The sequence below is a fragment of the Cryptotermes secundus genome, unplaced genomic scaffold, assembly GCF_002891405.2.
Source record: "Cryptotermes secundus unplaced genomic scaffold, Csec_1.0 scaffold166, whole genome shotgun sequence".
Taxonomy (NCBI): domain Eukaryota; kingdom Metazoa; phylum Arthropoda; class Insecta; order Blattodea; family Kalotermitidae; genus Cryptotermes; species Cryptotermes secundus.
In genome coordinates, this window is record NW_019720562.1 from 630,792 (window position 1) to 642,803 (window position 12,012).

The following is a 12,012-nucleotide window of genomic DNA, read 5'->3' on the forward strand; positions in this document are numbered from 1 at the left end:
AAACATGGTAAAAGGGAAGAATCTATATATTGGTGTAGTGAATGTGAGGCAGGTTTGTGTTTAGATGGACGTTTCAAGAAATACAATACGAAACTCAACTTCTAATCCACTTGCTTCCATCGCTCAGATACAGGGTCCTCATATTATAAGGTAAGATTATAAAACCATCTTTTAAGATGGTTTCAGTGAAAAATTCATAATTATATCTCATATAGTTCAAAAGTTATGATACATAATATAATTTAGAGAAAAATTTAAATGAGCAATTAAAAAATACTACCGCAGGAGGCCCCACAACAGCGATATTTAAATGCCCACGCTGAAGGGTTAAGAAACTGATGAAAGAAGGGTCTTGTGTTCTCATTTGAGCAGTATTCCTAGCATTATATCCTGCTGTGTATGCTTTCGTGTATGCTTTCAAGGTTATTGTGTTTGGATTTACAGGTCTTTCAGCCTGAAATATATAGGAATCACAGTCTCAATACAGTAAACTCAGGGTTATTTGATAACCAAGCATCTGGAAATTTTATGCAACCACCAGAATTTTCAAAGAAAATGCACCATTTTATAAAGTTACTTCAGAAACAGAGTTGCAGCATGTATATGTTCACCTGCCATGCAGTAGCTATCCCAGGTGCTGGTAGCTGAGTGCTTTATGCAGGTGCCATTGTAGTTGTAGTGATACACAATTACAGGAGCGGTTAGTTGATTTTGTTATCACATTTCAGTATGTCTTAAATCTTTCACCCACCAATCCACTGTATCTCCCGAGAAAACACATGCACAAGAACTGAAGTGAAAACTTGTTATTTTGATTTTGAAACGAAGAACAAAAATATCAGAACTTAACAAGGCAGAAATTATGTGAAAAATGAGTTTTTTAAGAGCTTTCCTTATACAACTGGATATAATTACCATACCCCATCCCCAGTACATTCCTGATAACAGGGAGTTTTCTGTGTATAAAAGAATTAAGAGTTTGAAGTTGAACTCAAATTTAAACACACATTCCAGCATTTAAGTTCATGTAGGAATTTGTACATCTATATGAGATAGTACACATTTCTTTTGCCTCTGTTTTTAATAGGAAAATGCTCTGCAAGTACTTCGTTCTTCCAGTGATCATCTTAAAAGTGAGAAAGATGTGTGTGATCAAAAGATTCATGATTTGGAGTGTCTGTTGCAAGAAAAGTCTTCATCAATAACTCGTTGCAGTGAAAAAATTGACAATATGAATGACATTTTGCAAACATATGAAAGAAGATTAGATGAACTTGAAGTAGAAAATAAGTCATTAGAGGATAAACTCAGGGAGCAGGAATCAAAAATTGATCAACTCAACATAAATCTTGTTGCAACAGAATTAAAACTAAAGGAATCTGTTTCTCAAGTGGCAGATTTGTGTGCAGAAGTTGAGGTCAAGACTGTTTATGGCTCACAGCTGAGGGAGGTAAGTTTCATGTTGTCACTTCTTTGTGCTACCTGTACACTGTTACTACCATTAATTGGGGCCAATAAATTGGCAGTGTTTGGTACATGTAAATTATGAACCAAGTACTTAGATATATGATTAATATGAGATTCATGTTTTCATTATGAAATGTTTTCTAACACCAATCTGAAATGTGATCAACTTTAATTAAAATATAACAGTATTTGAACAGCCTTGATGTACTGAATGTGGGAATATTGGTGTTAACACATTCTGTCCTGCCAGTTTCTATCTGTCTACACAAATGCATATAATGTGTGCCTCATGTCTTGTTCAGACTTTTTAAAATTATTAAATCTGGCCATGATGTGAATGAACTATACAGAGAATGTGACAAGTACTGAATTCACGTCTTTGTAGTGCGGCTGAAAACACTGGTGAGTTCATGCATGTTCAATTGTATGCCTGCATGACTCAGCAGTTTTCTGTCCAGCAGGCATTGGGATTCAGTTCGTTTTGATCTTTTTTATTTTTTTATTTAGAAATCGTGAAAATTTGAATAACTCTGTGTAAAAGAGTGCTATAAATATGAAATTTAGAAGTACCACTCATTATTGCCTGCATGAATCTTGTCATCTGTCAGTAGGAGGTGATGCCATAAATGGACATACAGAGTGCAAGCAGTAAATAAATATGGTTGATTAGTGTACAGGAGAACATGTTCATGGTGGAATGTTACATGAAAACTGAGTGGTATATAACCGCGCATAGTTTTTTCTGACAGCAGCTTTGATGTTGTAAAGCACACACAAAATCTGTAATTTGGCATCTTGTGAAAGTGTTCAGTGAGGCATGGAATCTGAATGTTGTGAAGCATGTTACCCTGGCCACTGTTGTCGTTAAGGACTGTTAGCACAGGTTAGTGAGACTGACAGCAAGCCTGCACTGTTGAATGTGGGGACTTCCTCAGAAAACAAGAATGTCCTACAGTGCTTGTCATTAAGCAGTGAAGAAATTACAAATGTTTCCATGCAAAGTGCATGTCATATATCTTCTGTTGCCACCAGACTGTGACAACCAAAGACATTACTGCAAATGGTTTCTGGAAATAGTGGATAATGATGCTCACATGTCAGACTGGACATTCTTCTCAGTTGAGGCCTGGTTTCACCAGGAAAATCACTTTATTTACCTCATACTACAACAGCAAATACACACAGTTCACTGATCAGTATCAAGCAAATAACTAACTAATGTCAACATATAACCTGTATAAAAAAACTGAACAAGTAAGATATGACCTAAAGGTGAACATGCAAGTGGTAGTTTTCAGAACTGTAGAAAGCAGAGGAGGAACAAGCAGCATATTTTTCCATCCTCCTATTTTTATTCATATCTGATTCCTAAATAATCAAAATTCACGTGTCAATCCAAAACTGCAAGTGATACACAAATTCCATATTCAATTTCGTAATCAGTATAAAAAATAAGCATAGATCTCCTGAAAGCTATCTGTATGTCAACCTTTTGTTGATCATTGTTATTTATTCATGTTTCTTTCAGCCACAGATTATTAGTTGTGATCCAGGTTTATTTTATTGACTGTGAAGCTTCCCAAAATTTCCTTCCACATTAAAAAGTGAATTTGCGCTGTACTGTTGTCTGTGCCATGGAATTGAATATGCCTAACATCCTTTTACTGTATACCTAACACAGTGTATTAATATTTTATGTATCTTAAATTCATGGCTCACAGATATCCATGTTTTAAGATCTTCAGGAGCTTAACCCTTCAAATGTGGGATCTGACTGTGTATTAAAGTAGAGAAATTTGATTGTAAAAATTTGTGTGTACACAACTGATGGAATTAATTGAAGTATTCATTCATTCATTCATCAGTAATCTGTCAAGACGACAGGTCCACAGTCTCTTCCAAAACAGTTCCTCCACTTGATGCGATCTTAAATTTTCTCCTTCAATTAAAATATCCTCTTCTATCCCCAAGGTCATCCAACATCATCTTCCGTCTTCTTCCTCTTCTTCTGGGCACTTCTATCCGCCCCTCTGNTATTTACTTTCCACATCGCAGTACAACTGCCGTTCAAACCGCTCTGTTGCTGTATGAACTTGAACCATCTCGAGCATCATTTGCTCTGTGCTTCAAGTCGCTGCTGATGACGCTGCTTCCGGCATCAGTTTTTGGTTTTTGGTGTCTCTCTTCGTCTGATGCCTACCCTTTGACCTGTCCAGCAAGGGAGGCCCTGCCAGTAGCTACGCTACCACTGGTATAGCTCTCAGGGTCCTTGGCATACTCAAACTCCCTCACCACGATAAGGTGGAGACACCAACGAGGGGAATTGAAGTATATACTGTGCTTAATGGAACAAATACAGTAAAAGAATGCAGATATCATTGGCAGTTAACTTAGAATACTTTTGTGTGTAACTTAATATGTTTGTTTTTACAAAATGGGAAATGAATTTAATCTTTTCTTGGCTACAGAATTCTGCAAGTCATTGCTGTATTTGGGATAGCAGTGTCTTTCAATTCAGGTTCTGTTGTACTTTTCCCACAGTCCAGCAGGTATCTTAGTGGGTTATAAATACTGTATGTGTAGGCTGGTTGTGGGTTGGATAGCAGGAAGGTGCAAGTAGGAAATTTTCTCATTGCTTATTACCTCCAGGATAACTTTGGAACCTTCTAGCTTCAGTCCTATTTGAAGTTCCCATGGTGGTAAAGGTAGCAGGAGCATGGTGCTGGCCAATCACATGCATTATGTCTGTTGCCAAAGTCATAAAATATCTGCATGTCCCAAGATACAGCAAGGCAGCAAGGTGTGGTGGATCTGGGGGATCACTTTACCTGTCTTACCTTTATGGTCATGTTCTTCATTATCTGTCACTGTCAGAATACCAGACTTTCTGGAAGTTTTATTTTCATGTGAGGTCCTTATACTGTTCACTTTGTTACTTATTATATAGAAATATGTTGTAGGTGCATTTCAATATATCTATTTTATCCTCTTTCCAAGGAAAATGCTAAATTAGCTGTTGAATTCAGTTCATTAAAAGAAAACTTGAAAGAAAAGGAAGAACAGCTCCAAGTATTGGGTGTACAGAAAGCTTCATTGGAAACTAGTCTTTTTGAGCTTACAGCAGAAGTAGAAGAGGATAAAAAGAAGATTGAAGATAAATGGAAGAAAGATGTGGAAAAGATAAGGTCAAAGTTAGAACACAGCCAAGTCGTAAGTGAACACATATTGCACAATATAAATATAACTTGTAAATATTTTTAGGTGTGTGTTACTAAAATATCAGAAATCATTAGTTTCATAATGTCTGTCTATCTGCACATAAGAAAACCTGTATATAAAAATGGTGATAAAAATCTTATCAATAATTATAGGCCTATATCCTTACTGACTTCCTTTTTGAAGATATTTGAGAGAGTGGTGTTTGTAAGACGTATGTCATCATTTGACTGTCAACAGTGTTTTAGCCAATGAACAGTTTGGATTTCAAATTAATTTTTTCACTAAAAAGGCCGTTAATAGATTGCTTGACCTTACCTTAACTGCCCTAAATGCTGGCCATAATGTGGGTGGAATATTTTGTGATTTGAAAAAGGCCCTTGATTGTGTCAATCACAAGATTTTATTATCTAAGTTGGAATTCTATGGTATTACGGGTCCGATGCATAAATGGATAGCATCTTATCTTAAAGGAAGGTTCCAGAGAATTAAATTACAAGGTAATGATAGTAACCTAAATACCTATTCAAATTGGGGCTTAATATCCCATGGTGTCCCACAGGGATCAATTTTGAGTCCCCTGTTATTCTTGATCTATAGTAATGATTTGCCTCTAGTATTAAATAGGATTTCCTATCCTGTCCTCTTTGCTGATGATACTAGTGTGATTATATCCAATCCAGATCCTCTAATTTTCCTGCATAGTGTGACTGAAGTTCTCAATAAATTAAAATTACGGTTTAATGCTAATTTATTGTTCTTAAACTTTTCTAAAACTGAATTTGTCAAGTTTAATACAAAAAATATTCATGAACATGAGATAAAGATAGTATATGATAACATGGAAATACCCAACTCAACCATTTAAAGTTCTTAGGGGTTAATATTGCAAATACTCTGACTTGGAAAACTCATATTGACTCACTTATCCCGAAACTTAGCTCTGTGTGCTATGCAGTCCTAGTCATAAAACCATTTGTGAATCAGGAAACTTTGCTGATGGTTTATTATGCCTATTTTCACTCTGTTATTCGATATGGCATTTTTTGGTGTAACTCTTCATACGCCATCAATGTCTTTCGTTTGCAAAAGAGGGTGGTAAGACTAATAACTGGTGCTGGTAATAGAAACTCGTGTAAAACGATATTCACTACTCTAAAAATTCTTACTCTTTCATCTTTGTATATTTATTTACTACTATCTTTTTTGGTCGATAGCATGGATCAGTATTATTTTGTATCTGATATACATAATAGAGACACTAGACAGATTCAACCTAAATCTATATCAACCCCCAACTCGTTTATCATTATATCAAAAAGGCTCATATTATATGGGCATCAAACTATTCAATTGTCTCCCACTAAATTTGAAGCAATTATAGAAAGATATTAAACAGTTTAAATTAAAATTAAAAAAATTCTTGAGTTGTCACCCATTTTATACTGTGGATGAATTTTTTGTATATACTAGTCGGTAAGATTAATTGTATTCTGGTTGTATTCTTATGTCTTGACTTAGTTCTTTGTACTGCTTATTTATCTAATATGACTTTTCCACATCATAAAGTATTGGATTTTATGGAAATAATAGATGAGTAATGAAAATGAAAGAAGAGCTTGTACTGACACCTGAAACCTTTGAAGAGTTCTATAACAAGATGTCTTGGTTCTGCGTTATTTTTGTAAACTGGGGTGTTTTGTTGTATATATGGTTGATATGTTCTTTTTTATTTGTTTTATACTATGAATGCCTTGACTTGTTCCTGTGGGAATGGAATGTTTGTTTTTTGATCTGTGACTCATTCCATATCCAATGGTTGTTTCCCAGCCTGTATCTGGATCTATTTTTGAATTTGAAATAAATTGAATTAAATTGAATAACAGTGCCTGTTCACCTAAGGGAAAAGTTTCCTGAGTAAGAGTTGGTGTTAGCAGCACCCACATTTCATGTCCTGTATAACACATCTAAACAAAACTTGCTGATTGTGAGAAAGCGCTGATGTAATAACCAATGCCTGTTAATTATGTACCACTGATGTCATCCAAATCTCTGTATTTTATTTGCCATTGCTTAATGGTGGAATCTATTGAATATGTGACTTCTGTTTAGGTACAGAGACATAAATGAAAAATCAAAAGAGTCTACTGGTTTGTATGTGTTCTTTGTTCTTTGTATGATACATCACGGACAGGCATCAATCAGTCATGAATAGACTGTTTAAATGGTACTTTCAAGGATGCATTTTCCTTTCTTTGTTTCCTTGGTAGTATATTGATGATATCACAGTTTGTTTTCTTTTCAATCTATGGTCACATAATTTCAAAGGTATTACAGGTATTATGATTTCCAGCTGAGTTAGCAGAACAGCACTTGTGACAGGTGAATGGAAATTGGTTGTCTTAGGATATGTTCAGTCTATAAGAATGGTGTTGAACCTTCAGATTCTACTCTCAGTTTTGTCCTGTCTCTAAGATAAGTGCTTCCATGAATGAACTTCAGAAATGTATTTAGAAAAGTCAGATGTTTTCTTAATTCTACCACTTAAGCATATATGATATAATTAACTACAAAGGTTTGTTTCTAATTGAAATGCTGATTGATAAATGAAATTTGTCAAAAATAGACACTCATTTTGGAAGTCAAGGGGTGCTGAAGCCTCAGAGGGTGGCAAATGGGAGAAATGTACATCAGGGGCAGGTCACATTTATTTATGCATTTATGAGTTACATATACCATTTTCGAATTTTTGGTAGAAACAAAGGGCCATGTAAATGTGGTTTTGTATAAGTAGAATTTAGAATGAAGTAAAGATGTTGAACCTGTTAAGGGTTTAACATTTGTTACACTGTTGGTTACAGTATCATAATTCATGGCATTACACTTTTTTATTTACATCTGAAGACTGCATGCTTTTAGAAGCCCATTGTAACATTTACACTATGTAGTAAAATTATATTGATGATGTGATTGTCAACTGTGATGAAGGTGATGATAATACAAGTTAAGTTTTTCTGTTCTTGTAGATGATTTCAGAACTTGAAGAAGGTAAGAAAGTTCTACTAGATGAAAGGTCAGAAATGATGCAACAAATAGCAACACTGGAAAGAAACTTAGAGGAAGCAAGTAAGACTGCGCATGAGAAACATTCAGCTCTGCAGAATCAGTTGTCAGCTGTGACTGCTGCCAAACAGACAACTGAAGAGGAATTGGTAAGGCTTTAAGATCCTGTTACCAGGACTGTGAAGATTACTATCTTCTGGAATGTGATTTCATGTAGTCTCGTAGAAATTTGCCATAATGGTGTCTCTGTCTTCAGCGGTAGAAATTGGCTGGTATTTTGGAGTAACATGTTGCCTCCAAGGAGATGAAGGTAGCATGGTACCCTCAGATGTTGGTAAACTTCTACTAGACTACATGACGCCACATTCCAGAAGACTAGTTTTCAGCAATTAGTAAGTTTATTGGATATGAAACATGCAGTTTGTTTCTTGTCAAAACACAGTTAATGAGTGTTTAGGATTTAAGTAATAGTAGTGTTAGTTTATGAGTAAGCAGAGTTTAGAATTTTAGGCAAGTTAGTATAGTAGCAAATGTACTGTTTTGCCACCTCATAACCCTGGTTGATTCCTGGTTGGAAATTTAGTGCATGTTATCTCAGTGGTCTTTCATTTCTCATGACATCAATTCTGTCTCTCACTATTAATTGCTGCTTCAGTATCTGCAGCACTAAAACTAAAACTAAAACTAAATTAAACTCCATGGCTTGAGTCCACACGCGAACTAATCTGCTGAAGTTGGCACTAACTTTGCCAACAAGCGGCGGTTGCTCGGTCAGTATCAGCAGCACTACAGATCTTAAATATCCTCGACAGAAAATGTCATTCTCATGAAGGAATGTATACAGGGGTTGGGCCAAACAATGGAAACACTACAGATACTGTACACATTCCTTTATTAATATGGTGTTGGACCACCTTTTGCCTTCAGTAGAGCTGTGGTCATTCTTGGAATGGACTCATACAAGTTTTGAACAGTCTCTAGTGGAATATCATACCATTCTTCTTGAACAACTTCAAATGGCTTTAGAGATGTTTTGAGGTGGGAATCTGTTCCTCACTGTAGTCTCCAAAACTGACCAGAGTGGTTCAGTGATATGATTGTGCTGGCCAGGGAAGATGTTGAAGTTCGCCTTCATGTTCTTCAAACCATGAATGAACAGTTCCAACTGTGTGAATGGCAGCATTGTTGTCTTGGAAAATTGCATCATTATTTGGAAATAATGTCTGGATCATGGGATGCACCTGATTACCCAACCTGTCCACATACTTACACCCTTGCAATGATATGGCCATGAAGGGTAGTAATGGGACCAAACTGTAACATGATAGTGCTGCCACAGACCATCACAGAACCTCCCCCATGTTTCACTGTTGGAACCAGGTGTTCTGGATTGTAGGTTTCATCATCATCATCATTTATTTACATTCTATAAATCCACTACATATAGGATAAGGAATTAGTCATTGATAATACAAATAACACTACATAGCAATAACAATATAAATAACAATATAAGACTCATTACGTTATTCAGTACCATAATCACAGTTAATTATTGGAGTCAAATTTACAATCAAAGTATTCTTCCAAGGAATAAAACGAGTTCATCAACAAAAATCTTCTTAAAACAATTTTAAAATGTTTAACATCTTGAGCCAGGTTCCTTATATTAGGAGGAAGCCAATTAAAAACCTTAATACCATGGTAATACACTCCTTTCTGAAATACAGTCAACTTATGTGTAGGATAATGGAATTTATTATTATATCTTGTATTCCTATTATATAACTCAGAATTTAACTTAAATTGATCTTTATTATTAACCACGAACATTGCAAGAGAAAATATATACTGAGATTGAAGGGGTAAAATTTCCAGTTCCCTGAACAATTCCCTACATGAATCTCTATTCCCAGAGTTCATTATAACTCTAATCGCCTTTTTTTGCAACCTAAAGATATGAATACTATAAGGGGAATTACCCCAAAAAAACCAAACCATAGGTCATAATTGAATGGAAGTAAGAAAAGTAAATCATTCTTAATGTACCCTGAGACATGTAAGATTTTAGGGCTCATTGGGTGTTCTACAGATATAGGGAACAGCATGAAGGACAACTCATCTGACTATATCACACATTTCCAGTTGTCTGATGTCTGGGTTTTATGGTCATGACATCATCCCTTATGAATCTGAGCATTACTTTCAGTAATCGGAGAGTTAGCAATTGCAGTCATACCGTGAATGTCGATTTTGTGAAGCTATTGTTGGACAATTTTTGTGGAAATGGGGTTGTCAAGACAAATGTTCAGTTCTGCTGTCACCTATGCTATAGTAGTAGTGTGATATTTAGAAATGGTCGATCCCAATGTACACCAGTCTCTTTCTGTCAGTGTTGATTTTCGCCCACTTTTTGTCTTCACTGATGTTATCTTCGCTTGATTCATGTATTCTGACATGACCTTAGAAACGGTAATGGTAGTTTTTGTCACAGACGCTCCAACTAAATGCGCACAAATGATCTGTCCTCTTTAGAAAATCAGACAGGTCTACCGTTTTATCATTCTTTCACATGTACTGTCGCTAAAGTCTTCTCTTCTTACTTTTTGTTGTGTAAATCTCTTTTTTAATATTTATGGTTCCTCACAGATCTGAATTTTGCACCGCCATCTATGAGCCAATTTTCTAGAAAATATGGGAACCTCAACATCTCACAACCCTATGGGTCTCCATGGCCTGTTACAGGGATACCTTTACTTTACTTTTTACTGATATATTTTTGGAAATATCCTTATGAAGTTAGTAATGAATGCCCATAGGCCTATATACTAGTGTATTTGTTGTCACTTTCTGTAATTTTGAGTCCTGTAAAGACAGATTATTTTGGTAATTATATTTTGTTAGGAGACTGTTTTTCAATTTCAGTTATGTGAAAGATCATCTTGTCCACAGAACATAATTATGCAGCTTACAGAATGTTCAGAATAGTGTCAGAATAATTAAATGTCTAAATGGCGAGTTGAACATTATCTCTTTTCTTTGACTTTTGCTGGAAATCAGTGGCTCATTTTGTTCAGCATGACGTGTTAAATAAACTGGTGCTTTGTGTCACAGCATATCCCCCTCCCCCTACATCAGTGTTCCAGAATATCAAACAAATGCAAGCACCTGATTATTAAGAAAATGTAATAGCCACATAATCCTTTTTTGCCATATTTAGTAACTTAGTGCAATCCTCATTTAAGTTATTTATTCAAGTAGCTTGATTTGAACACTAAAATTGTACTCTTCACCATGTATAATTAGAATGATGAAGTCAAGGAGGATGAGATGGGCAGGGCATGTAGCACTAATGGGGATAAGAAATATATACAGGATATTGGTGGGAAAGCCAGGAGGAAAGAGACCACTAGGAAGACCAAGAGTTAGGTGGGTGGATAATATTAGAATGGATCTTAGTGAGATAGGATAGGGTGGTATGGACTGGATCAACTTGGCTCTGCGTAGGAACCAGTGGAGGGCTCTTGTGAACATGGTAATGGACCTTCAGGTTCCATAAATTTCTAGTTAGATCTTGAGTGGCTATGCAATTGGCAGCTTCTCAAGAAGGACCAGTTCCATTACATTACATTGCATTCCATGGATCCAGAGTTAGTCAAAATGACTGTAGGATGTGGAATATGTTATATAAATACAAAACATATGTACAGACCCAATGGAGTTCTCACACAAGAGAAACCAAGAATACACAGTGACTACACACAAGGCTTTTTAAAGATACATAAGTTATTTTCTAGACAGTAGGTATTCATCAACAGAGTAGAATGAATGTGTATTTAAGTATCATTTCAGTGCTATTTTAAATCGTGCCTTTTCATTCATAAGACCTTTGCGATCAGATGTTAGGTTATTAAAATGTTTATCCCAGCATAATATGCGCTTTTCTGAAAGCATGAGAGGTTAGCAATTGGTTTGTGAAGACAGTGTTTGTGTCTTATGATATAACTGTGTATATCCGCATTCATCTGAAAATATTCTTTGTTATTTGTAATGAAGTTTATTAATGAATCATCATCATCATCATCAGTAATCTGTCAAGACGACAGGTCCACAGTCTCTTCCAAAACAATTCCTCCACTTAATGCGATCTAGAGCTTTCTCCTTCAAATGACAGTATCCTCTTCTGTCCCCAAGGTCATCCAGCATCTTCTTACGTCTTCTTCCTCGTCTTCTTGTCACTTCTATCCGCCCCTCTATCTTTCCTTC

General features: G+C 35.7%; 1 protein-coding gene across 1 annotated transcript in view; it reads left to right on the forward strand.

Moving 5' to 3' along the window:
* The window catches only part of LOC111868384 (early endosome antigen 1), a 63,720-nt gene that overhangs the window by 36,564 nt on the left and 15,144 nt on the right, over nt 1–12,012 (forward strand). The window contains exons 11-13 of the mRNA XM_023858972.2: nt 1,088–1,450; nt 4,465–4,677; nt 7,710–7,895. Of these exons, the coding sequence (XP_023714740.1) occupies nt 1,088–1,450; nt 4,465–4,677; nt 7,710–7,895 (762 nt within the window). The remainder of the gene's footprint in view (nt 1–1,087; nt 1,451–4,464; nt 4,678–7,709; nt 7,896–12,012) is intronic.